The sequence below is a fragment of the Canis lupus genome, chromosome 15, assembly GCF_011100685.1.
Source record: "Canis lupus familiaris isolate Mischka breed German Shepherd chromosome 15, alternate assembly UU_Cfam_GSD_1.0, whole genome shotgun sequence".
Classification (NCBI taxonomy): Eukaryota; Metazoa; Chordata; class Mammalia; order Carnivora; family Canidae; genus Canis; species Canis lupus.
This window is the reverse complement of record NC_049236.1, coordinates 46,407,238-46,435,142: the sequence shown is the minus strand read 5'-3', so window position 1 is coordinate 46,435,142 and position 27,905 is coordinate 46,407,238. Positions and strand designations below refer to the sequence as shown.

Here is a 27,905-nt window from a genome sequence, read left to right as displayed (position 1 = left end):
AAACTACACATTCAGCTTTAAAGCTTTTAAAATGAAAACCTCAAAGTCCCAAAACTTAAAGGTCTCTACAAAGTTGTCTCTTTGTTCTCTGGACAAAGAAGCACTTTTTAAACCCTTTTGTTCCATGATTGTCAAGATAAATCAGTACTGCAGACACTCTGGTAGACGCTGCCAAAAGGCAGTGAACCATCTTACAGCAAACAAAAAACTGTTAACTGTGGTTAAGTGATACATCCGGTTTCTGGATGTAGGACTGTTCATCAACAATTTTGCATAGCCATATAAGCCTTTTAGACAATATCAATTAAGACATAGCAGTCATTTCTCAAAGATTTCAGAGTTCACACCATAAATGTTTAATTTAACCATCACAATTCTCCTAGACTAGCAATGAAAAGAAAATTGTCCAAATAGATCACTTACCTACTTTCAAATCTTTGTTTTAAATACTATCCAGCATTCACAATAAAATGGAGACAAGGGAAATACTTCCAGAGACTATCATACAATTCAGAAGAAGATAAACTTATTTGGGCAAATTTTCCAGATGCCTACAGGATCATCTCAATCGATTTAAAATTTAAAATTAAGGCAGGAACACATAAAAACAGAAAGAAAAATGACCTGCTCTAATTTCTGTTCAAAGAAAAAATGTCTTTCCTTAAAAGGAAAAATAAATGCAAAATCACTCAATCCACTCATTGAGATGAATTATACTCACAAACATCAGTTTTTCTTAACGATACCTTATTTCTCCAAAACTAAACAGAAGCGCTATATCAGTATCAGACATTTAAATTAAGCCAGCAAATCACTATTTAATTTTTAAAATACTCTCTTGGACTATCACAAGCTAAAATATTAGAAAAGTTAGCTATGTTAATCTAAGCTTTTTCCACTATGAACAGAAAAAGTGTCACAGTGACTCAGTACTTTAGAGGTTAGGAAGGCACAGACACTTATTACTTCACTGTATCAACAACCTTAATCTTGTATCTAGGCAAGTTACATTTCCTTTCTACCATCTCATCTCTCCAGCCCTTCTCAATTTTGGTTAAAAGGAATCAACCAAGCAATGGGGAAAATCAAGGGCAAAGTTTTTTTTTTTTTTTGAGACAGAGAGAGAGAGAGAGCAGGGGTTGGGGCAAGAGGAAGATGGAGACAATCCCATTCCTGAATGCAGAGCCTGAGGTAGGACTCGATCCCAGGACCCTGAGATCATGACCTAAATGGAAAACAGAAATCATGCCATGCCTGGGTGGCTCAGTGATTGATCATCTGCCTTCAGCTCAGGCTGTGATCCTGGGATCCTGGGATGGAGTCCTGCATCAGGTTCCCCACAGGGAGCTTGGTTCTCCCTCTGCCTGTATCTCTCATGAGTAAATAAATAAAAGCTTTAAGGAAAAAGAAAGGAAAGAAAGGAAAGAAAGGAAAGAAAGAAAGAAAGAAAGAAAGAAACCAAGAGTCGAATGCCTAACCAACTAAGCCACCCTTAGTGGGCCCTGAGGATGCCCTCATTCTGACTTACCATCTTCACACAGTCTTCATTTGCCACATGAAGCCCCTAGGCCCAGATCAAAACAGGCCTAAACGGCACTTCCAAAAATGTAAGTTCTCTTACATATTAGCTGTCTACTCCTTTTTCTACACTCTACAAAATTCCTTTGCTGTGAACCTTAGCACTCTGGTAAAGCACACAATTACTCACTGCCACTTCTTCACTGAAGTGAGGGGCACACGATTCAGTTGGCCCAAGTATACCATCTGCCATACACAGCGACTGGTCCAGGCTAGGCAAGTGACACAGAACTGATACGGCCTTTAGGGAAGGCAACCACATGTCCAGGTTTACCCAGGACGATCCCAGTTTATCTGTTGTCTGGCATAATTTTATTTTACTTTATTTTATTTTTATTTTTATTTTTTTGGCATAATTTTACTCTCAGAAGTATCTTGATATAGACCATATGGTCTCCTTACCTCTCAGGCAGGATATCTCTGCCCCAGAACAATTAACTTATTTAAGCTGGATCATTCTTTGCAGGAGGGCTACCTTGAGCACTGCAGGACATTCAGCACCACAACATCATCGGCCCCCACCCACTAGATGTCAGTAGCACCTCCCAATTATGACAATCAAACATGTCTCCAAGGGGGTCAAATTAATCCATTTGAGAATGAGTCCTCTAAGGCAAAGGAGTCACTGTTCTCTGGAATTCCCAGAGCAATAAGGAAGATGCAAGCTTTAAGCTGTCACTACCATGCAAGAGTGCCAATCAGGGTCAAGCTGAGGGGAAAGGACCCAAGATACAGTAACCTGACGACATTGTTGGAACCCTTGGATTCAGGTGTACCTAAAGCAAGCCCAACTCCTCGGACTCCACTCATGTGAGCCAAGAAACCTTTTTTTTGCTTCCACTAGTTTCAGTTGGGTATCTCTTGCTTGCAACTGAAGAAAACAAATGAGGATATCCAGCATGTTTTATGTCAAAAATTTGAGCTGTCAAGAGAGAAAAAGGGTTCGTGGGGCACATGGGTGGCTCAGTCAGTTAAGCATCTGACTTCAGCTCAGGTCATGATCTCAGGGTCCTCTGATAGAGTCCCAAGTTGGGCTCTGTACTCAGTGGGGAGTCTGGTTGTCCCTCTCCCTCTCCCCTCAGCTCATGTGCACACACACACTCTCTCTCTCAAATAAATAAAATGTTAAAAAAGAAAAAAGAAAAAGGATTCAGATTAATTCTGAACTCTATCCTAAGCTTTCCACAAAAAGAGTCCACGCACTCTAGTTCTAGGGACACAAGCAATGAATTTCTCCACTGAAGTCCTAGAGTCCTTCCTTTTGAAGAGCCTGAAAGCTTCCGTACCCACCATCTAAGTGCTTGGTACGTCTACAGTCAGTGCACCCAGGGCTAAAGGAAAGAGGGTTGCCGCCTTCACTCTATCTGGAGAGTTACAGTCATCATAAAGATTTCTTTCTTCTAGAAATCAGTACTTAAATTTATTAGAACCTAAGTAATTAGCAAAAAAGATAAAGAAAATATCTTTTTAGATCGCTGATAACTACTACATTTTAAACTCTTACAGGTTCTATTCCTCCTCCTCTCTTGGACAAAAAGGCAAAAATCTACTGTCCTAGAGTCTCTTCCCAGACGTTACCAGAGGTATTTTCTGCTCTGTAGGCATCCAAAGAGAACCAGCATAATTCCACAGAGATAAAACAGAAAAACCAGCAACATCACTTGTGAAAAAGAAAAAGGTTCTTTCATTTAACACTTTAAAAAAAAAAAAAAAGTTTAAAGACTCTTTGAATAAATATTCAACTTTAAGTGCCAGCAGAATAAACTCTGGAATTGTGTCAATGTCTTAATGACTGGTTATCCAGATATTTTATTCCTACCTTTTCTCCCCACCCACTTCCTATTACCTATTCCCAGTTTAACATCCAGATTCCATCCACCACCACCCCCATTTCAAACAAGCTCTGAAATGGAAGTCTTACAAGTCCTGTATTATTTATTAACCAGAAAAAGAATGTGGTGGGGGAGAAATTAAAACACAATTAATTACTAAAAACTATCTTGCCATCTACCTCACAGAGAAAATAAATCTACTGGTAATTTCCTCAAAGTTCTGACTCAAACCAACAAATTGATCTGAGTGTGCACCCATCTGTTGCATCCCTTCTAGTATTGAAGTAGATGAAGGTGTCACCCCCCTTCACCTGGACTCTGAATCCCATCTCCTATACTCAGAAGTACTTTGTACTCTGGAATATTCCCGGAATCTTCAGTCTCCTTCTCTCTGTTAGAGATCATCATCAACATGTTCAAATCTCACCCATTAACCAATAGTACCGGAGAGCTATCTATATCACAGGCTCATTTATTTCCCTTATACCCTCCCTTGCAACCCTCTGCAGTCAGGGCCTCATCCCTGTTGTACCATAAACTAATTTCCCAGCTTTTACCAGTTTTTCTCTGTCTTCTTTCTCCCCCACACCTCCAGTATAACATACAGTGTCATACTAGTTCAGGTGTACAATATAGTGACTCACCACTTCCACACATTACTGCCTTTCAAGGACAAATGTACTCTCCATCCCCATCACCTATTTCCTCCTTCCCCCCCACCATCAACCTCCCCTCTAGTGACCATCAATTTGTTCCCTATAATTAAGAGTCCTTTTGTTTGACCAATGACTGCCTTAATGCAATGTCACCTGTACTGCTGGTACTGGTGCTCTTTGTAACATGAACTTGTCTCCTCCCTCTTATTTTCTCCTTGACATGTGTAACCCTCACCAGATCTTCCATCTCCTCCCTCCCTTTGCCCCCACCTCCAATTCCCATGGTTACTTCAAATCTCCTTCTCAAACTCTTCTTCTACCCACCCTTTAAAAGTTGTCTTCCTCAGGATTTGCTCAGCCTCCCTGCCTTCTCCCTTTACATTCCTCCTCCTGGCAGATTTGCTACTCAGTTACATGGTGTCATTCCCTATATATATGCTGTGTCTCCAGAATCTTTACCTCTAGCATTATTCTGTGTTCCTGACATACAGACTTATAAAAGAAGCAAACTACTGAATGTGTCCCCTAGGTAGCTCAGAAGCACCTCAGCCTCAACATACCTACTCCCAAAACATGTCCTCTCTCCCACAAAACCTGTGCCTCTAGCTGGGATACCTCGGTGAAAAGCACCCAACTGCCCAGGGCAAGAACTGAGGAATCATCCCGGATACCTCTTTCCTCAACCCCCAAACCCCATCATCCACCACAGTCTCTGTCTCCAGACTCCTCCTCAAGCATCCTCCTCTTCTGCTGCCAAAGTCTCTGGCCAGATGAGTGACCTCCCAGCCTCCAGGTCCCCCTTGCACAAATTTATTCGCACAACAACTGCCCGAGAAACTGCCCTAAAAATGTAATTCCGATGATACCAGTCCCCTGCTAGAAATGTTTCCATCACTTCCTACTGTGCTTCAGATGAAGTCTGAAGTCCTGACCCTGCTTCACCAGGCCCTTCCCCACCCCACACCTGTTCACTCTTCAACCCCACTGTTCTCACTCTGCGAGAGCTCCTGCCTCACTCCCAGCCCACCAGAGCTGTTCCTCCAGCCATGTAGCATACACTTTCTCTGACCTCCATTCCTCTTGTGTGCAATTGCCCATGCTTGGAGAATCCTTCTTCCCCACCCTCAGCGTGGAAGCTCCTCCCAGCCTTCCCTGTGGCCTCAGCTTAGAAGTCACTATTTCTTGAATTCTTCATTGACTCCCTGGTTAATCCTGCTACCTAGGGCCATAGCATCCCAATCTTACTCAACAAAGTGAATGACAACATTTCATTAATCTTCCATCTCCCTCACTAGAACTCTGACTTCTGCACAGAAACAGAGTCTCTGTTCACTGTTAAACCTCTAGCAACTTGCCCACAATAGGTAGAGTTTCATGACTTGGGATAACACTTTGTCTTCACTGTCATATATGGGGTTATGATAGTGATGACTGTAAACAGATTTTTAATTTTTTTCTATGCTTAGCAAAAAAAAGTGACATTCAAGGGTCACTATGAGTCAGTTTTCTAAGTGCTTTGGAAATGATTCACTCGTTTAATTCCAGCAACATTTAAGGAGACAAAACCACTATCCACATTCTACAGGAGACAAAATCACGGAACAGAGGAATTAAACAAGTTGCCCAAGTTCACATAGTGAATCTGACATGAGGGCAACCTGGGTGGCTCAGCGGCTTAGCACCACCTTCAGCCCAGGGCCTGATCCTGGAGACCCCGGATCAAGTCCCACGTCGGGCTCCCTGCATGGAGCCTGCTTCTCCCTCTGCCTGCGTCTCTGCCTCTTTCTCTCTCTGTGTGTCTCTCCTGAATAAATAAATAAAATATTTTTTAAAAAAGTAAATCTGACATCAAAGACCATGCTCTTCAATATTTTTGCTGTGCTGCCTTTGACCTGCATTTCACAAAACAAAAACAAAACTACCTGCCACAGTGACAGAAGTACTATCTGCAAGATTCTGCAATAAAAGCAAGTTCATGTCAATGACACTCAACTCCCTTGTACTTCTTTGGCTTTGTCCCCGAAACTTTCAAGCAAAGACCTTCAGTAATACACTGGACTTCAACATGCTATTACAGCTGGTTTCTTCTCTCTAATAAATGCAAGGCCTATATTCAGCCCTATGCTTCCAAATACTGTTAGCCTGAAAGAGAAAACAACATGTATTCATAGAATATTTCTACTCTCTCTACTGGTAAAGCCACAACTGTGTCCAACTTCAACCAAAGGAAGTCAGAATGGTGCTCTTTTGATGATAGTAATGATGAACATACCTACCAGGGGCCAGGCATAGTTCTGAGATCCTTTACTATATAAGATTACGATTAAACAAAACCATCCCATTAGATACAGTTCTTATTATCTCCATTTCACTAATAAACAGAAAGTGAGACACGGAAGGTTTAAGTAATTTGCCCAAAATCTCATTTGCCCAAAGCTTAGCAGTCTACACTGCTAATAAGTAGGAGACCCAACTTTATAGTCAGAGATTTAAAAAAAAAAAAAAATTCACCTTTTTAGAGAGTATTAAACATCCTGTACTCAGACCTGAAGTGACATTACTCTGGCCAAATTTATTTCCTCCAGCCACACACCTCACCCCATGGCTCGCTACCAGATAGTGATAGAACAACGCATACCTTGACATCCAATGGCAGACAGTGCCCACGGGGGAGCAAGTCAACAAGGAAGGAGAAATCACACTCACCATTGAAATATTAAGTGGCACAGGATTAACATCTTCCTCAGGAAGCACAGGGAGGAAATTCTAGTTCAACCAGGGAGGCAGGCCTCCAGCAGCAGCCACAAGGGTGTGATATTTGTGGAGCTTGGGTCTAAAGATACCTACCCTTAGAATGTAAAGTGTCAGGGGTTTTTCAGTGTGTGTGTGTGTTTGTTTAAAAGAGAAGGATGTCAAGGCTTCCTAATTACAAAGGCATCCCCTTGGCAAGTCTATAAATTATGTTCCTATATTAGGATAATCAAATAAAGCAGGCTGTGGTTCCTGTTTGCTTTGGGGCCTATCACAAAATACCAACCAGTCCCTGCCTAAAAATCATGTTCATCTGACCTAACTAGATTGACAGCTACCAGAGTTCTTAATGCATGCTGTGTTTATGAATAAAAGTATCATTTTTTTCTCTAGATACTAGCATCGGAAGTCTAAATTCAATGAAGTGATAAGGCTTTAAATCCTGTGATTCAGACCAGTGACTGAAACTTAAACTAGTTTGCTCTGATTATCCACAATGAGCTGATAATTTATCAAAAAGAAATTTTACTGGGGCACTTGAGTGGCTCAGTGGTTGAGAATCTGTCTTTGGACCAGGTCATGATCCTGGGGTCCTGGGATCGTGTCCCACATCAGGCTCCTTGAAGGCAACCTGGAGGAGCCTGCTTCTCCCTTTGCGAATGTGTCTGCCTCTCTGTCTCTCATGACTAAATAAACTCTTTAAAAAAAAAATTTTTTTTTACTAAAGAACTTCAAAACTCATGGGTACATTATTTACAGATTATTGTCAAAGCTACTGTTCTAAAGTTTATAAAATTAATTACAATAAGGCTTTCATGCTGCAAAAATTCTCTAGGGAATTGTTTGGCAATCAAAAGAATAAATGAATGTATGATACATCATAGAACATCTTATGTTTTTATAGAACATCTACAAAACATCAATTAAAGTCTTTTTAAACACCACTTGTGGGAAAAAAGAGGTTGAACTAAATGAAATAGAGCCACTACATGTATCCATATGGATAAATTTCATGAATTGGAAATTGAGGGAAAAAAAGAAGTTGCACATATAGTATGAGAACCATTATATAAGGTCTAAAAACATGCTATTATCTAGGAATGTGTACAGATATATTAAAATGTCTAGAAATAATAAACACCAGACTTGAGGTAGTTGCTACTGCTTGGGGAGAAGAAGAAGTTGCTACCGGGGAGAGGCAGACAGCAAGCTTTTTTCTAAAGTGAGATGCAAATACAGAAATGTTTATTATGAGATTCTTTATAAATAGACATACACACACACACACAGTATAGTTTTAATGAGTTAACAGGGTTATTGCCATATGCTTCTCCACTAACATTTACAACCACTTATATCTTAATGAAAGAAGATGTTACTTGAAAGACGATTTATATGCAATGTGCTTTCAGTGAGTTAAGGACACAGTTATTCCTATATGCTTCTACACATATGTTTACCAAAACTTGCATCTTAATGAAACAAGATGTTAGCTGAAGGACACAATATACACCTGTAGTTATTATGAGATTCTCTGTATCTTTTTATATTTCTAAACTATCTCATAATTTTGGTAAGCAAAAAGCCTAATGCCAAAATAGGAGAACAAAATGAAAAATTATTCTACTAATGGGTGGGACAAGGAATAGGAAGCAAAGGAAGGATGGGGAGATGGAGATTAAAAGACAGACACTAAGGGGAAGGAAATGATAATGTTTTAAGTAGAGATCTGAATCTAATTGATTTCAAGTCAACCAATCTCTGAATGTCTATACTTATACAAACTAGCAGCCAGTTGTATTTACAATAATCATCCTGGAGGACCTTACATTTTAAATCTTGGTCATTGTGCTGAGCTAATAAAAACAGTCTCCCAACTAGATCATGAAGTGTACACACATCCCAAATAACCAAGATTTATCAGAATAATTTCCCTTAACACAAGACCGCAGTTACACCCCTGTATGGAGACAGCTAATGATTGCGGTTAAGGATTTCAGAGTCAGACTAAAGTGGGTTCACATTCCAGCTCCTCCACTGACAAATTGTGTGATTTGGGCAAGCTTTCACACTGTACCTATTCAATGCCCCATGCAGTCAGCAATCACTTAGAGCATGATTTATTGTAACCTAGCAGACTACCCACCATTTTTACATCCTTCATCTTGCTTCTCTTATGACCCCAAAAACAAAATAAGGTGATAAACAGCTACTGGAGTCACAGACTCAAAATAGCTTCTTTGGGAATTTGTCAAGGGAACTCTTGAGGACTCTTTCATAGAGAGGAGGATTACCTACCAGCTCTTAGATACAGCCCTCTTAGAGATGTCTCTGGCTGCCTTTTCTCATTGTGAATTTCCCAGAGCAGACACAAGCATCACCCATTTAGTTAGGGTTTCCTGCAGATTATACACTAATATTAGTATCCTCTAAAAATATCACTATAGGGATGTCTGGGTGGCTCAGCGGTTGAGCATCTGCCTTTGGCTCAGGGCGTGATCCCGGAGTCCTGGGATTGAGTCTTGCATGGGGTTCCCCATGAGGAGCCTGCTTCTCCCACTGCCTGTGTCTCTGCCTCTCTGTGCGTGTCTCTCAGGAATACAAAATCTTTAAAAAATAAAATAAATAAATAAAAGTATCACTATAATTTTTAAGTATCTGAAGGCTCCAGTCACTGATGTTATCTCAGTACCCTGAACACAGCTCTCTCACCTGCAACCCCTCCTTATTGGTCCTCTAGACAGAGGCCTGCTGTGGACTGCTTGAGCCCCAGCTGCAGGGAGCTTGCTAGATTTACAGCAGCCTTATTGACACCTTCTACTTCATTTTCAAGTCTTTGTGAACCAGCAATAAATTCTGGAGAATATTTTCCCAAGACGCCATATAGCTTTGATTCATCAACTTACTTTCAAGATTTTCAAGATTTTTCAGCATCCTGTACTACATTCAAACTTTGGAAGCCTTCCCAGATTGTCAAATTTGTCTCTCTTCTTGGTCACTGCTATTCTTAAGGGTAATAAGCACCAAAAGATTACGTATTAGTCACTGAGCCAGAGCAGCCATTTTTCAGACAAGAAAAGGACCCTGATATTAAAACATGTACCTGCAATTTAGGTAATACATCATAAGTGTTAATACTTCACAACTGAATGCTTATTCTAAACGTTTTACAAGTATTAACTCATTTAATCCAACTAGCAACCCTACCCATGGATAGTATTATAATCTCCATTGTATAGATGACAACACAGAGAAAAGCTAAGCAACTTGACCAGGGGTCCAATGAGTGGTTGAGCTAGGATATGGACCCAGACAGACCAGTACCCTCAACCTGTGCTCTTAATCTTCTACACTGTACTGTATCATCAACTACTTTAAAAATTAACACAAATGGGATGCCTGGATGGCTCAGCGGTTTGGCGCCTGCCTTTGGCCTGGGGCGTGATCCTGGAGTCCCGGGATCGAGTCCCACGTCGGGCTCCCTGCATGGAGCCTACTTCTACCTCTGCCTGTGTCTCTGCCTCTCTTCTCTCTCTCTCTCTCTCTCTCTCTCTCTGTCTCTCTCATGACTAAAGAAATAAAATCTTAAAAAAAATTAAAACACAAAAATATCCTCCTGTCGTCTTCTCTTCCAAAAGTCAACAAAAGCTCCCTAGACCCCACCAAATAAATTAAGTAGAAAGGAAGTGGTCAAAGGGCCCCAACTGATGGAGGACAGGGAAAAGGCAATGTGTCAGCAAGAAACGGAGAATACCAGATGACTGACTCATAAAACATTCTAAATGAACATGGTTGGCCAGTGGAGAGCTCTAAACAGAAACTATTCTATATGGAGTCAAGGACCACCTGCAGTTAGTAAAGCACTTCAAGGTTTTAAAACCTGTCTGGGTCTATACCCTCGCTCCAGTCTGATAGTAGTTATTTTTACAGCAAGTCTACATTCACACTGGAGACCAGCCCACTGCAGTAAAACCCCAAAGTGAGAGTTTAAGACTTATCCCAGGCAAAAAAAAAAAAAAAAAAAAAAAAAAGACTTATCCCAGGCAATGCCCTGAATTGTTGGTGGTCCATGGTGATTCCTTTGGGACAAAAAAATACATATGAGTGTTCCTTCCATTCAGGGAAAAAATTATATTTTTTTAATTTATCAACTTTTTAAGTAACATTTTATTTCTATACCTCCCTAAATTCTACTCAATAACAGCATCAGGGATCCTTGGGTGGCGCAGCGGTTTAGCGCCTGCCTTTGGCCCAGGGCGCGATCCTGGAGACCCGGGATCAAATCCCACGTCAGGCTCCCGGTGCATGGAGCCTGCTTCTCCCTCTGTCTATGTCTCTGCATATCTCTCTCTCTCTCTCTCTCTCTCTCTCTCTGTGACTATAATAAATAAATAAATAAATAAATAAATAAATAAATAAATAAAATAATAGCATCAGTATGAAATTTACAATTACACTATTCCATCAACACAGGGGTGTGAAATGGCAGAAAACACAACCCAAACTGGCTTAGGTTATTTACCAATTTACCCAGAGCTGGGCTTTTGGCATAGAACAATCTGTGGCTCCCACAACGATACTAGAAACCCAGATACAGTCCCCTCTCTGCTCCACAGTCCTTATCCACTCAACGGTCTCAAGATGGTGGCTGCAGCTCCAGGCAGTATAATCAAATATCACAGAAGAGTAAAACATTCATTCATTCATTCATTCATTCATTCATTTGAAAGAGCACGAGTGGGAGGGACCATGGGAGAGGGAGAGGGAATCCAAAGCAGGCTCTGGGCTAAGCACGGAGTCCAACTTGAGGCTCGATTCCACAACCCAAAGATAATGACCTGAGCTGAAACCAAGAGTCGGACACTCAACTGACTACACCCTTTTTGAGTCTCCTCAAACAAAAGGAAATCTTTTCCAAAGTCTCCAGCAGTGTTCCTATCATGTCTCACAGGCCAGAACTGAGATACATCCTCATTTTTGAACCAGTTCTCAGAAAACAAGTTCACCAGAACTGAGTTCAAGTTCTGGGACTCTTGACCCTGACTTCATGTTTTTTCTAACTGTCCAAGTAATTCTAAAGGTCAGCCAGGCTTGAAAAACCAAGTTAAACTAATCAGAAATAGGGAATCCCTGGGTGGCTCAGCAGTTCAGCGCCTGCCTTCGGCCCAGGGCGTGATCCTGGAGACCCGGGATCGAGTCCCGCGTCGGGCTCCCGACATGGAGCCTGCTTCTCCCTCTGCCTGTGTCTCTGCGCCTCTCTCTCTCTCTCTGTCTATCATGAATAAATAAATAAATAAAAATAAACTAATCAGAATTACTCCCTAATCACCTGTCCCGAATCTCCTGGGAAAAAGTATAGACACTTGAACAAAATTTGGAGAGTCAGAGAAAAATAAAGTTAGCTCAGCAAACAGTAGAGTCCATACACTGTACCTGTATGTTTGCAAAAACACTTTCACCCCATTTTATTCAATCCCCAGACTGGGCTTTTGGCAACAGCCCATTTTACAAATGAGGAAACTGAGGCTCAAGTTTACAATGTGAAATTCTTTTAAGTCTTCCAGACTTCCATATATTTCAATGCAATTGGAATTTGGGGAATTTCCCCAAAAGGAATTCTCACATGAACCATTTCTCTGAAACATTAAATAAAGAAAGCAAAAAGGAACATTTATGTTGTCCTGAAGAAAACAAAGCAAAAATCAAGGAAATATTAAAGGAAAAAGCAAAGCAAATATTAAAATAGCAAGACCTAAAAAAAAAAAAAGTACTAATTCCAAGACTTGGAAGACTCCAATTCTAGTCCTGGCTGCCACTAACATCCTTCTTCAGGTCCGTGATAAGAGCAGGCTCTCTTATGAGGGGCTATCCAGCTTAACACACACCAAGAAAGCTAGACAATCTAAGCTTACTAAAGAGCATTATGTAACTGTGTAAGTGCTTAGTAACTTTAAGAATAATTTGTTTAAAAAAATTTTTTTTCTTCTAAAACAGAACAAATTCTCTCAAGATTGCCTAATGTAAAATTTGTGAGAAAAGCATATATGGCTTATTTCTGTTTCTGGCAAATATGCTAAACATTTCTATGAATCATAAGCTTCTGAAACTATACAGACAGCACATGAAAGGCTCACAAAAGGAGAGACTGTATTAAAAGAGGACACTGGTTATTCTAGGAAAAGAAAGACATGAAAAAGAAAAAGGACGAAAAAATCCATTTAAACAAAGACTCCATTGAATTGAGTGAATGATCTCCAAATGTACCACATAAGTCAATGATCCCAGGCTTCTCTCTGGAGCTCCCGCCTACCCCCACTGCTCTGTCCAAATCCACCCTACACACAGATGTCAAATCCTGTCTCAAAACTAACTCTTTCCCATTATGTCAGCCTTCTGCTGACAAACCCTCACTGATTCTCCACAGGATAAAGTCCACATTCCTAACCTCGCTTTTATGACCCTCCATAATCTGAAACTGACCTCTCCCTTCATCCCATTCCTAACTAGTCTCCTCATGGTTCTCAGACACTGTGGTGTTCTGGTTTCTTCTCAGCTGTTTTCAATCTGACAAGTTCTACAAGGTTCTATTCCTTACTTAAAACAACAATTTCCAGAACTTCCAGTCACATGTTCTCATTCTAACCTACGACAAACTCATTTCTGGTAAAGTTAAAATACTTGCTTGTCACTAATTTTTTTTCTATTTTATTTTTTTTAAGATTTTATTTATTTATTCATGAGAGACACAGAGAGGGAATCACTAAATTTTTTAACTTTTACTTATTTTTTTTTAAATTTATGTATTTGAAAGAGAGAGAGAGTGAGTGAATGCACACACATGCAGGGATTGGGGAGGAGAGGGAGAGAATCCCCAGGAAACTCTGCACTGAGAGCAGAGCCCAACTCTGGGCTAGATCCCAGGATCCTGAGACCATGACCTGAGTCAAAACCAAGAGTCAGTCACTTAACTGACTGAGCCACCCAGGGGCCCCTTAACCTTTTAATATGCATGTGTCTGTGTCTCCTTCGTTTCTTCAAGAATTTAGCACAATGTGTTTCTTCAAACACATTCCCTAGATTGGACCACATTCAACTACAGGACAATAAAATCAGGAGAAGGACCCCTGCCTTATTACCTCTTTGTATCTCAATCCCAATATTTAATGAGTCATAGATGCTAAACATTTCTGATTGCTGCATCACTGAACTTAGCAATAAGCCTTTAAGTCCCACAGAGCTGCCTCCAACTTCTTTAAATATTTATGAATATTCAAAGCATAAGACATCAAAACTACGTAAGTCCAACAAGTATGTAGTACATGCAAGAGGGCATCTTACAGGGCAATTAAAAACAGAACTCACTTAAACTCACAATTCTGAAAGTGCACCAAGTGCCATTTTTGCACAATGAAGTGTCAAACATCTGAAAATATAAGCAGTCTGACCTAGTTGATTGCTAGTCTTTCTGCAGCTCCTCCCCCCACCTCACGTCCTTCTCTGACTTCTTAACTCGCAGATGTCATATAGAAAGGCTCAACTGGTTGGGCGAACAACTGACCTACACTGCAATTTCCAAACACGGCAGGATCGTTCCAGTGCCTCTAAGAAGTAGGACAAGAGAAATTTAACACAAAAGAATTAAGTGACCTACCCAACTGTAGTGTGGATGGGCCCTAACAGGAAGGGCAAATTAAATGCAGGCGCCCTGACTTAAGTTAGGTGCTCATAGTCTTTTGATAGGAACTAGAGCTAAAAACTTCAAGGGGCAAGCTGGGCAAACACAGGGTCTCCTTAACTTTCCTAAAGCATGTAAGCTAAAGTGTTTTTGCTGCCTTGTGGGAAAGACGTTAAGTTCATCAAACATAGTAAGTAAAAAGATACTTTCTGCTTGGTCTCTTAATCATGATCATAAATTATGTTTCTTATGGTAAAGGACAAGAATCAAAAGGAATAAGACAACAGTTCACAAATTCAAGAAAGTCTGCATTCTGGAGAGGAAAGCTGACAGCTGGCCCCCCAGATGTACCAGCTGCTGCTGGGACACCAGGCATGTGTCCTGTTGGCAGAAGAGCTAACATGCAGTCACATAAATAGCTTTCTACCAGTGGCCAAACTAGCTTTGCCATCTGCCTCTCCCCATACCAAAGCCTCCCTCCTCATCATCCTAGCTCCAGAGGGAGCTGCTACAATCAGTGAGAGAGGAGGTACACTCCCTCAGCCAGTGACACTGGTTAATACCAAGCTGCAGAAGGAAGGAGTCCTCTCCCTCAAGTTCTCTCTCTCTTACACACACACACACACACACACACACACACACACACATTCTCTCTCCCGCCTTCTCCTCACTTCTGCCTACATATGTGGATAATCCCTCCCTAATTCCCACGCAACACACATACCTAATGCCAAGGCACTGGACAGCCGTCAACCAAATGAGCCCATTAGTCCCAGATCCCAAAGTGATTCCCAATCCTCATCTTGCAACACCAACAAGATCACAGAACCAAAAGGAACCTCGGACATCCCCCAGAGAAGTTGAGTGACTTGCTTCCAAAATTGCAGGGGATGGCTCACGAAATTCTCCCCTCTAAAACTTATTTCAACTCATTCATTAAATGAATATTTATTGTTCCAGGCACTGTGCTGGGTTCCTGAGACGGTTTGTTCAGTATGTTTTACTCTCTCTCAATGCAAAATGGTGGTAGTGGGGGAGAGTGACGGGGGTATTTTTTCCCAGAGGTGGTGTCTACAGACAAGTGTACAAGGGACTAACTCCCAAAGCTGGGAATTACTGAATTGAGAAAGTCAAGAAAAGATAAAAACGCTAACAACACAGACTCGAGAGGCTGGAGACTGCCCTGTCCCCTGCCTGCTGTGTTCTTGAGAAGAAAACAGGACACTCACAGGGGCCCTCTGAGGGGCGGTGGGGCCACAGGTGCGCTGGGCAGCGCGGCCCCTCGCGGGAGCTAAGGCCTCCCGTACCCAACAGCATCCCCGACTCGGTGGTTCGGCCCGTATTTTAGCCCTTGCCTCCCGGAGACCCTCCTCGGACGCAGAAAGGTCTAGACAGACCTCTTTCTGCGGCGGCCACTTCCAACGGGGAGGAAGGCGCCGAGCCTGCCCGGGTGGCATTCCCCAGGTGCAGGCCACGCCGGCTCCGGCCAGAAGGCAGGCGGCTGCCCGGGCTGCCAAGCCCCAGTCTCTGAACCCTCCGCAGCCGGGCGGGAAAGCAGCACAGCGCCGGGGGACCCTCGGCTCTGGTACCGGGAAGGGCCCGGGACGGCGGTATCCGAAATCACCAGCAAGTGACACGGTAAGGGTGCAGCCGAAGGGACTTCTGACTAACTCAGCACCCAGCAGGTTTTCAAAGAATGCCCAGGAAAGTCCTCGGGAGAGCTCCCAAGGGGGCGGGGGGCGGGGAACCCGGGAAACAGCTCTAGGGCGCAATCCGCCGTGAGCGGGCGGGTCGCGCAGGGGGCCCCGCCGGGGCTGGGGGGGGGCCGGGCTCCGGTCCTGCCTCCCCGGCTCCGCGGGCGGCTGACCCGGCCACGCGCCCGCCCGTGTCCCTCGCGGCCTCGCCGCGCCGCAGGCTGCCCGCGCCGGGTCCCCGCTTACTTTTGGTCGCGGCGATGAGGTTCTTCCCGTCCTTGATGAGCTCTTTTATGAACTTGTTGGTCCTCTCCAGCTCCGCTTCGTGGGCGCGGATCCTCTCCCTGAACCACGGGCTGTCGAGGTAGCAGTCGCTGAACTCCAGAGGCTGCAGCCCCATGACGGCCGCGCTCCGCCGCCGCCCCCGCCGCGCGCCACAGCCGGAGCCGGGCTCCGCGGCCGCGGGCAGGTGCGGGGCGCGCGCAGGGAGACCCGGGGAGGCGCGCGGCGCGGACGTGTCCGAGGGAGCCCGAGCGAGCGTGCACGGCGGCGCCCCGATCCCGGCAGCCCCCGCCGCTCCCCGCCGCTCCCCGCCGCTCCCCGGCGCCCGCGGCCCCGCCCCGCCCCGCCCCCGCGCCGCAGACCCTCCCCGAGGCGCGAGCCGCCCCGCCCCGCCCCGCCCCGCCCGCGCCGCGGCCCCCGCTCGCCCCCCCGCACCCCGCCTTCCTTCTCCCTCCCTCCCTCCCTCCCTCCCTCCCTCCCTTCTCTCCCCCGGGCGCAGATGCCCCTCCTCTTCCTTTCGCGCCAGACTCGGGCTAGAACTCCGTCCCGCGGCTCTCCCCACCCCCGGGGTGCGCGCCCCCCTGCTCCCCTCCTGGGGTGACTCGGGGTCGGCTCCGCGAGGCCGGGAGCTCGACCCGGACCGGGAAGGGCCGCCCTGTAGCCCCCGGGAGACGGCAACTCACCGGTCTGACTTGCCCGGGGAAACGACTGACTCCTTGATCTCCTTTATCCTGGGAGCTGCGAACGTTCCGCACGCCGGGCTCGCTTTTCCCCATTCCGGTTCCCCGTGTCAAGGAAAATGCGGGCTAAATCTCTGCTTTCATCGAAAGCTTTGCACGGGCAGGAAGAGTTTGGGGGCCGAGAGCTCTTATTACACTTCTGCGCATCCACATCGATCAATTTGGACGGAGGGACACGGTGGATAAACTACTGAAAAAGTTGTCTCTGTTGTATTCAGATTAAATTTGCTTGGGTAGGTGGAGAGGATCCTTACTGTTCTCAAAATAACCCCTGGAAAACAAATGCCAGGTTTCACGAGGTGGGGGTGACGATCAGAGGAGAATTTATGTCAGCACACATGGAAAAGCATTCTGTGTGTTCTGAAACAGAACTCAGATAGGTCTCCAGAAAAGTTAAGACTTTTTAAGTAACTGAATTTATACCTAAAAGAAATCAGTTCACTGCAGTAACTTTTTATAATGGCAACTAACAATTTAGTAAGCAATTCTTATGTGGCAGGCACACACCAGGAACTCTACATGCATTTTTTTTTACAAGCCCACAACGTATGTTTATATATACAGGTTTACTAAAGATGTTAATATACACCAAGAAACTTCAAACAGACTCTTTAAAACGTTCAGACTCAGCTCTGGGTAATTACAGGTCTGTTTGGACAGCATGTTGTAGGAGTGTAACCCTCAGGAACAAGTTAAATAAGCCTCCTACTCAATGACTTCTTTTGTTACAAAATAGCACCGCGTGCAGGGGACCCACAGAAAAACAGATAAACATTATTGCTTTAATGTCCATCTGCCAGACAGTTCAAAATGTTTTACAGATAACTTTGAGGCTAAAGTTTGAGGCTTTGTGTTCCTGCTAAAATCAGCAGGGGGCTGGATTCTACAGAGAAGAGAACAGAAGAGGCAAATAAAGACGGAAAGACACAAGAATAGAAGGGATGTTAACAAACAGTAAGGACCTGTCAAAACAAACAGACCGACAGGCAATCCTCTGGACAAAACCCTGAAGTTATCCTCCTAAAGAGGGGCTGCTGACACACCTAAATGTGTTAATCATAAAGTTAACATGTGAGCCAGCAACTCCACTCCCTAGGTGTACCCCAAGACAAAGGAAATCATAGGTATGCACAAATGTTCATAATAGCCAAAAAGTGGAATCAACCCTAATGTCAATCAAGTGGTGAGGAGTGGCTAAAGACAATGTCTGTATCCATACAGCAGAATATTAATCTACTAATGGAATATTAATAGAAAAAAATTGAATACTGATGCATCCTACAACACAAGGAACCTTGAAAACACTGTGCTGAGTGAAAGAAGACAGTCACAAAAGACCACATATATTATTCAATTCATGTCAGATGGCCAGAAATCTGTCTCTATAGAGACAGAAAGTAATTAGTTGTTGCCAGAGGCTGGATGGTTGGTGTGGGAGATAGAGTAAGGGTTTCCTTTGGGGATGGTGAAAGTAATTTAAACTTAGATTTTGGTAATGATTGCACAACTCTATACTGAAAATTATGAAGCTGTTCACTTTAAATGGGTGATTTTCTTTTGATATGTGAAACGTCTCAATGACAAAGATTTTAAAAGGGGGCGGGGCTGCTCCAGAAGTGCCTCTCTTTCCACTTTCTACACCCAGCCACAAAAACTCTGGTTCAGGGCAGCCCAGGTGGCTCAGTGGTTTAGCACCGTCTTCAGCCCAGGGTGTGATCCTGGAGACCTGGGATGGAGTCCCACATCGGGCTCCCTGTGTGGAGCCTGCTTCTCCCTCTGCCTGTGTCTTTGCCTCTCTCTCTCTCTATCTCTCATGAATAAATAAATAAAGTCTTAAAAAATTTAAAAAAAAAAACCTCTGGTTCATTCACTGTGGCCAGTTCTGAAGATATTTAGATATTTGGAGCAAAATGAGTTGTTTAAAATAATTTTACAACATCACAAAAACATTGTTATTTCTGTCTTATACACACGGTGTTAAAGAGCCAGTGAATATGAATTTTAATTTTTTTTAAAGATTTTGTTTATTTATTCATAGAGACACAGAGAGAGAGAGGCAGAGACACACGCAGAGGGAGAAGTAGGCTTAATTCAATACTCAAAGGTCTACTGTGATCACCAAACGTGGAAGGGCCTAGTTTAGTTTATTCAATTACATCTTGTACTATGCTTGGTAGAGATTATCAGTAACTGTGAAATGCATTAGAAGTATGGCCAAGTGAAGGGAAACCTTATGGTAAAATGGAAAGTTAGAAATTTAGGGACTCCTAGTCACCTTCACTACTTAGTAGTTGTACCAGCTTAGCAAAGGTAAATTTTCTCTAAATCTCAGGCTTGCCATCCATAGCATGGAGATAGATGATGACTTTGCAACTGCAAGTTGGTTGAGAAGATTTAATAAAATTGTTTTTGTAAAGTCACTGCTGAAAGTTGTAATACTGATGATCAGGAGAAGGAGGGGGTTGGGAGGGTAGGCTGAAAAGAGAGAGGAGGAAGAGGAGATGAAGATTACATTCCATCAGTACTGGAAAAGTGGGGGATGGGGAGGCAGGGGGGGTCTACTCTACTAAAATCACATAAGACAGAATTCAAGGAAAATGATTACAAAAGCAGATACTACTGAGTTCCTAGGTCTCATTTTTGTTCATTCATTCTTCCCACAAATATTTGTAAAGTTTCTATATGAACTATGTACTATGCTAGGTTGGTGATACAGCAAGACACTAAACAAACAGTATCTATCCTTACTGTGCTTTTGTTCTCTGGAGGGAAATTGACACAGTACCCCTCCCCCCTCCCCCCCAAAAAAACAAGCAAACAACAACAATAACAAAAAGGAAAAAAACACATACACACAAATATATATCTAATTTAAAGTGAAATTGCCATACAGTTAAAGAGTGCATGAGAAATTATAATTGAGGACCTGATGTAAATCTAGAGCAGAGTCAGGAAGATTTAATGAGAAGTGTCATTTAATCAGTGACCAGAAGAATCAGTAAGAATTAATCATTACATAGGGGGCTTTGAGAGCAGAGTAGTCCAGGCAGAGAAGCAGCCTGTGCAAGCCTCTGGAATGGGAGAGAGTCTGGTATATTCGAGAGACAAAAGAGGTCAGGTGGGTGGGGCACCTGGGTGGCTCAGGGGTTGAGCATCTGCCTTTGGCTTAGGTCGCCATCCTGGGGTCCTAGAATTGAGTCCCACATCAGGCTCTGCACAGGGAGCCTGCTTCTCCCTCTGCCTATATCTCTGCCTCTCTGCATGTCTCACAAATAAATAAATATTTTTTTTAAAAAAAGGGGGGGTTAGAGAGAGAGGTCAGGTGACTGAAGCATACCTAGGTGAGAGAAACTGGCTCAAGGCAGCACAGGGTGGTAAGAGGGCAGGCAGGGGCCAGATGGCACAGAGCCTCATAGACCATATTTAGGATTTTGGATTGTATTGTAATGCTATTGGGAGCCTTTGAAGAATATTCAGCATGATGGTGATGTGATCTGGTTTGTGTTTTCTCTCTAGCTGGTGTGTGGAGAATGGGAGTCTAGAGGGACAACTTTTGGAGTCATCTGGGCAAGAAATGGTATAGCTTTACCCTCTAAGCAGCAATGGAGACAGAAACAGATCAAAATATATTGTAGAGGGAGATTCTGGGAGTTGACAATGGCCTGGATATTAGAAATGATGAAGGTGTCAAAGATGGCCCCCCAGGCTATTATCATGATAAGTAATGTGGGTGGATATGAACTTTACTAAACATTCAGCAAAGGAATGGAAAGGAAAACATGGGATAAGAAGTCGATGTGGTGGTGCTAATTGATGTTGACTGGGATGGACAAGATGAGTTGCAGTTTCAGACTCATTAAGTTTTAGGTGCCTGGGAGACATTCAAGTATGTATGTCAGGTAAGCATTGTCATGCTTTGCTGAGTGCTTGGATTAGTTAAGTATTTGAAACAATGCAAATTGGTCAGGTTCCAGTCTAGGTAAAGTAGAGGTTAATACAGATGAACCTCTTTATGTTGGTTCTGCTATGTACAATGTTGTCTTCCCTGATGAGTAACAATGTTGCCACCTATAAAGTCAAATGTGGGTTCTACTCAATCTTTGGATATGTTTCAGGCTGAGTCAGTTAGAATTAGGTTCAGACACACTGTAACAGAAAATCCAAAATAACATAGTTTAAATTACTCTCTCATGTAAAAGTCCAGAAGTAAATAGTCTGATATGATTCTACAGTTGCCAGGGAAGCACTGGGCTCCATCCTCAGTTTCACCTCATAATACATGGTGGCTCCCAGAGCTTCCTCTGTGAAGGAGGACCGGAAAGGATAAAAGTGTGCATTGTTCCCCCGCCCCCCACCAGCTGAGTCAGCATTTTGTTCGCCTTCCTGCAGGTCTTAGACATTTCTGCTTTTCATCTCATTAGCCAGAACTTAGTCACATGGCCATACTTCACTGCAAGGGAAAATGGAAAATGTGGTATTTTATCCAAGGACACTGCCACCTAAATGAAACTTGAATTTTCTTACAAAGAGAAAAAGGACAATATAGATTTTGAGCAGGAACTTAGCAATCTCTGCTGCAGGATGACACCTTATGAGTGAGGTATATAAGTTACAGCTATGGCAAAATGTAAATGATATAAAGAGAAGAAAAGCAAAAAAAAAAAAAAAGAGAGAGAGAAGAAAAGCAAAGATAAATCTTTGGGTGTCTTTCAGACTGTATCAGGCTGCTTTTCCTCACAAGTATTAAGGGGGGAAATGCCAAAATAATGTAAACAAGAAATTATTGGTCATATCACTAAAATCCTCCCTGAAGAGAGAGGACAGTCTTCTGTAGACTTATTACGACTTCATTTTTCTGTGATTTTTCTCAGCTCTGCATCAGCCAAGTATTGACTTTAGCTTCTTGGAAGCTTCCTTTGTGAGAATTGAATGGCTTCACCATTTCCAGATTTATCTATAAACAATGTCACTTCCTGCACTAAAAGATGCTCCCCTATCACATCTACTTCAATCTGGGCATCAAACCAGTTTAAGAGACTGCCATGCTCTATCCCGGTTAAACCTAGAGGCTTCTCCCTCAAATGATCAACTAAGGCAGAGGTGGGGGAAATGCCAAGTAGCCCAGGTTGTGGGCCACCCTTTGAGTGGGGGTGACCAATGCAGGTAGGCATCTTACAATCCATTGAGGGCCAAAATAAAGAAAAAGGCAGAGAAAGAGCAAATGCCTTCTTTCTTTTTGAGTTGACATGTCCATCCTCTCCTACCCTCAGATATTGGTGCTCCTGGTTCTCCTGCTTCAGACATGGCCTGGGATTATACCACCAGCTTTCCTGGTTCTTCAGCTTGCAAGAAGAAGAAGACTGTGGGACTTCTCAGTATTGTGTATATATATCCTTCAAGCTTCATATCCAAGATATGAAGATGCTATACAATAAGTATGCAAACTAATGATCTATAAAATATAATGGTAAAAGTTGTACAACAATGTAAATATACTTAATCCCACTTACCTGTACACTTAGAATGGCTAAAATGGTAGACTTTACATTATGTGTGATATACTACAACAGAAATAATACATATATTTATACCACAATAAAAACATATATATTTATGTATTCCATTGGTTGGTTCTGTTTTTCTGGACAACCCTGAATATACTCTGTATTTTCCAGGGGTGCTGTGGATACATGTGTGTGCTGTGGGGAAACTATTACTCATGCCTCTAATATTGAGAGTACCCACTATATGCCAGGGAGGACCCTAGAACTAAGAAGACAACAGTAAACAAAACAAGCACTTTTGTGAAGGAAATAATTCATGCCCTCATGGATTAATATTCTCCAGTCAGAGAGAGAGAACATATCAAATAATTACAAATATAAATATTAAACAAAATCACTGATAAGTGTTAGGAAAGAGCTGTACATGATACTATATACAAAATGAATTTGGCCTTTTCTGAGATGTAAGTGAGGAATTAACCATAGAGCTGAGTGACAGCTGATGGATGAGGAGTTAATGGGTACAGGTGAAGAGGATATGATCTAGAGAAGGGAGAAACATGCCCAGTGAAACTTTGGTCAGAGACCCAGTACAAGAAACTGAAAAAGGCTGGGATGTCTCTGTGTTTCTTATGAGCAAATAAATAAAATCTTTTTAAAAATATTTTATTTTATTCATGAGAGAGGCAGAGACATAGGCAGGGGGAGAAGCAGGCTCCCTGCGGGGAGCTCCATGCAGAACTCAATCCCAGGATCCTGGGATCACAACCCAAGCCAAAGGCAGACACCCATCCACTGAGCCATCCAGGTGCCCCAATAAATAAAATCTTTAAAGAAAGAAAGAGAAAGAAAGAAAGAAAGAGAGAGAGAGAAAGAGAGAGAGAGAGAAAGAAAGAAAGAAAGAAGAAGAAGAAGAAGAAGAAGAAGAAGAAGAAGAAGAAGAAGAAGAAGAAAAGAAAGAAAGAAAGAAAGAAAGAAAGAAAGAAAGAAAGAAAGAAAGAAAGAAAGAAAGAAAGAAAAGAAAAGAAAAGAAAGAGAAGAAAGAGAAGAAAGAGAAAGAAACTGAAAAAGGCTGTCTGGCTCAAGCATCATGGGCTGACCCCTGAAAAGGGAATAAGTACCCATCCATCTGCAACTGCACCAGGCTTAGCTCTTTTCTTCCAGAACACTCAGCATGGGGTTCAGAAACCCTCTAGGATTTCCTGATTGTTTTTAGGGGATGTTCACGTTTTCTAGCACCTTGAGACACAACTTGGAAGAATTTAGACCTCAAGAAAGTACCAGAACTATTCCACTTAAGACAACAAATATTGGGATGCCTGGGTGGCTCATTCACTTAAAGCATCTGACTTAGGCTCAGGTCATGATCTCAGGGTCCTGGGATCCTGCCTTGTGTTGGGCTCCCTCCTCAGCGGGGAATCTGTTTCTCCCTCTCCCTCTCCCTCTCGCTCTCTCTCTCCCTCTCACTCTTACTCTCGCTCTGCCCCTCCCATGCTGACTTGCTCTCTCTCTCTCTCTCATATAAATAAATAAAATCTAAAAAAAAAAAAAAGAGCAAATATTAAGTACCTGGAATGAGCAAGACACTGTGGAAAGTGCTGCAAGAAATACCAAGGTGAGACCATTCCTAGTCTCCAGGCCTCTACAATCTGGTGTACACTAGCCATGGAGAATAAGTGGCATAGGGAGAATTATAAACAAAACACATTGCTGCCTGGTCCAGGCACCCTGGGAGCCTGGCTAAAAAGTGGACATCCCCAGGAAAGTCAGGGTGGAGAAATGGGAAATGAATATGGCAGGGGGGCTATAGGAGGGATTTTTCCAATTCCCTTACATATAAGTTAAAATCTTCTGAAGAAATCTAGGACTCTTCTAGCTTTGGAGTTAGAAGAACCTGGCTCAAAAAGATGTGGGTCAAGACACAAAACCAGTACCTTCCTTGGGTAGAATGCCCTGTCAGCGAAATCCACTGCTTTTCCTGCCCCTAGATTCGGAGAGACTTGGCATGGAGAAGAGGGAGCTAGGTATATTATATATTATATAATAACATTATAATTATAATATATATAATTATGTTTTATATGCTGACGTATATCAGTAGGCACTCCCCACTGCCCACAGATCTCTCAGACAAACACTGCCCTCCTTTCTATAACATGTGAATCAATTGACCAAAGTAGAGACCTTGTACTTCATTTGATCCAGATAGCAATGAATATTTTTTTAAAAGTGTTAGTAGAAGGAAAAAGGAGATCTCTAAAGAATGTATTTTTCCCAGGACTGCAAATGCCCCTGCTACTACCCAGAGAGAAGTTTCACAGGGTGAACCTCAACTGGGCAATTATCCAGTCACTGGAAAGCCAATCTACAATGATCAGAGCTACACTTTCTGAGTCCATCAGCACTTCAGTAAAATAGAAAATGAAAAAATTTAAATACTCATGTGTTATCTTTTGACCCAATAATTCCAGACCTGGTAATTTGTCCTAAGAAAATATTTGTTTTTAATGTATGTGCTTAGGACTATTTATTGAAGGATAGAAAACAAAAGGAAGCAATCTAACAACTGGAAAATCGTAAAATAAATCAGTACATATCAACTCAACAGATTCATGAGTACATGGGTTTTAATGCCATTAAAATGATCACTTTTTAAAATACTTTATTTATTTATTTATTCATGAGAGACACAGAGAGGGAGGCAGAGACACAGCAGAGGGAGAAGTGGGCTCCTTCCAGGGAGCCTGATGTGGGACTCGATCCTGGACCCTGGGATCACGCCCTGAGCCAAAGTCAGATGCTCAACCACTGAGCCACTCAGGCATCCCATGATCACTTTTTTTGCTCTTAGTGGTAGATAATGGCATTTTTGGATGCTTGGCCTTCATTCCCACTTCCCAAAAGCACCCTGATTTTCACCTGGGTAATTATTTTCCCACATAGCACAAAGTCTTGGTAAAATTCATGTGCCTGCCTCACACTAGGGAATCCAAAGAGATCCCTGGAGATTCCTTCTGCTAATCCTTCCTCTCAGATCTGCCACTGCCAAGGGCAGGGCACATGCCCTAAGCTCAGCTAACCAGACTCTTTTTCCCAGGACTTTGACTCTAAAGGATAGCAAAGCACTGACAGAAGAAACAGAGTTCATCTGTTCCAGCCAAGAGTGTCAAAAGAGACCTGCTGCCTGGCAGGCTATCCAGCTTCTTGTTCCAAGGCTGGCATGCAAGCTGTTGTCCTTTCACAATTTTCTCCTGGATGTGTCACTTCTTAAATAGAATTTTACGATAAATAATTGCATTCAAAAGTTTTTGTTTGTTTGTTTTTGTAGGCTCCACACCCAGCGCAGAACCCAGTGGAGGGCTTGAACTCACACAACCCTAGATCAAGACCTGAACTGAAGTCAAGAGTCAGATGCTCAACCAAATGAGCCACTCAGGCACCCTAACAACTGAAAAGATTTTTTTCAAATTAAGCCAACATGAGTTCCTGGATCTACCCTGCATGTGATCTCCTGCCATAGTCTCACCTAGAAGTGCATGAGACACACGTACAGTGAACAGAGTTCTTACTTTGACAAGTAGAAAATCTGAAAGGTGACCAAGGATAACCTATCTCTCTTTGACCTTTGCAGAAGCAATGTAACCAACACACTTTCAAGAAGGGCACTTATCAGGACAATGAAGCTCCCTGGGATATGATCAGGTAGGGACAGTTACTCTTTCCAGTGGCCATCAGAGTAGTTTACACTGCTACTCTTGCTGTTTGATGTATCAGCCAATTTTAGAATGACCAATGCGGGAACCTACAAGATAAATGAAGTTGCCAGGTCATCAGGGTCAACATGATGCATGAAAACTTCAGGTTAAATATAATATATAAAAGGAAATGAGGGGAGATTCCTGGATGGTTCAGTGGTTTGGCATCTGCCTTCGGCCTGGGCATTATTCTAGAGTCCCAGGATCAAGCCCTGCAGATCCCACACTGGGCTCCCTTTGTGGAGCCTGCTTCTCCCTCTGCTTGTGTCTCTGCCTCTCTCTGTGTCTCTCATGAATGAACAAATAAAATCTTTAAATAAATAAATAAATAAGGAAATGAGGATTTACTAGAGCTGCCCTAGAGCATATAGACAGTGGTCTGAACTCTATGGCTATAGTTACATAACCTAATACTCTACTGTTTGCTAACTATTTTTTTGTATAAAAAAAAATTGGCAGAAATGAGCTAAAAGAGTGCATGTCTAGTGAAACATTAAATTCTGATTTCCCATTTCTCAAAAACGTTGCTAATGAACTTGTCAAATGTTTGTCAGTATTTCTTATCTTCCAAGGGGTATGCACAGTGACATGCCTAACCACATGAAAACCAGAGGGCCCAATGCCACTAAAAAGTTTAGCATCTACTTCAAAAGTTAGAATTTATGAAGAAACCTGGGCCCAAAGATGGTAATTTAATATGTTAGCCATAGCAGAGCATTTAAATATTACTCCATGACATGGACTTTTCCCTTAGACCAAATTACTATTCTTCTAAATTAATTGTTTCACTTATTCTAGGATATTTTTAAAAGATTTTATTTATTTATTCATGAGAGACACAGAGAGAGAGGCAGAGACACAGGCAGAGGGAGAAGCAGGCTCCCTGCAGGAAGCCATGTGTGGAACTCAGTCCCAGGACTCTGGGATCACACCCTGAGCCAAAGGCAGATGCTCAACCGCTGAGGTACCCAGGAGTCCCTACTTATTCTAGGATTTCTTATGGCATTACATAAGATGAAACATCAATGTGTGGGCTTCACTTATGGGATAATAAGTGCAAAAATTTAAATATATCAATAAGGGTACAAAGAAAGATGTAGAACTTCTAGTGGTCACCCATACCTAATTTTCTTTTAGGTAGCATGGGAGGAATGTATTGTCACCCTCCACTGTGTTATTAGTCGTAACCAAGTTCTTATTAAGTGGCATGTGCCATTAAGCATTTGACTGCTGCCTCAAAGCTCACACTTTCTTGCCCTGCCTCAGCAATCATGCAAACTATTAAGCAATTACATGATTGGGTCTCCATTAGCCTGAACCTCTGAAAGACTGAGAAGCAGGTATACTTGCTGACTGGCATCAAATATGTAACTTGAGTGAAGAATAAATTCTTGTTGTGTAAGCCACAGGATTTTGGATTTGCTACCATGGTACAGCC

At 42.6% G+C, this 27,905-nt stretch overlaps 1 protein-coding gene and 1 long non-coding RNA gene across 5 annotated transcripts in view; both read right to left on the bottom strand.

The window, feature by feature from the left end:
* Positions 1–22,527, bottom strand: part of ARHGAP10 (Rho GTPase activating protein 10) — a 318,329-nt gene extending 295,802 nt beyond the window's left edge. For 3 of the 4 annotated variants that reach the window (XM_038558960.1, XM_038558961.1, XM_038558963.1), the window contains exon 1: positions 16,433–16,743. In XM_038558960.1, coding sequence (XP_038414888.1) covers positions 16,433–16,586 — 154 coding nt within the window. In that variant the 5' untranslated portion in view covers positions 16,587–16,743. Of the gene's footprint in view, positions 1–16,432; positions 16,744–22,472 lie in introns of those variants that run through there. The other variant, XM_038558962.1, reaches the window with a different exon arrangement.
* Positions 22,528–25,338: 2,811 nt separating this feature from the next.
* The window catches only part of LOC119869382, a 37,720-nt gene continuing 35,153 nt past the window's right edge, over positions 25,339–27,905 (bottom strand). Inside the window, exon 4 of the long non-coding RNA XR_005370857.1 lies at positions 25,339–26,514. This is a non-coding gene — a long non-coding RNA (uncharacterized LOC119869382). The remainder of the gene's footprint in view (positions 26,515–27,905) is intronic.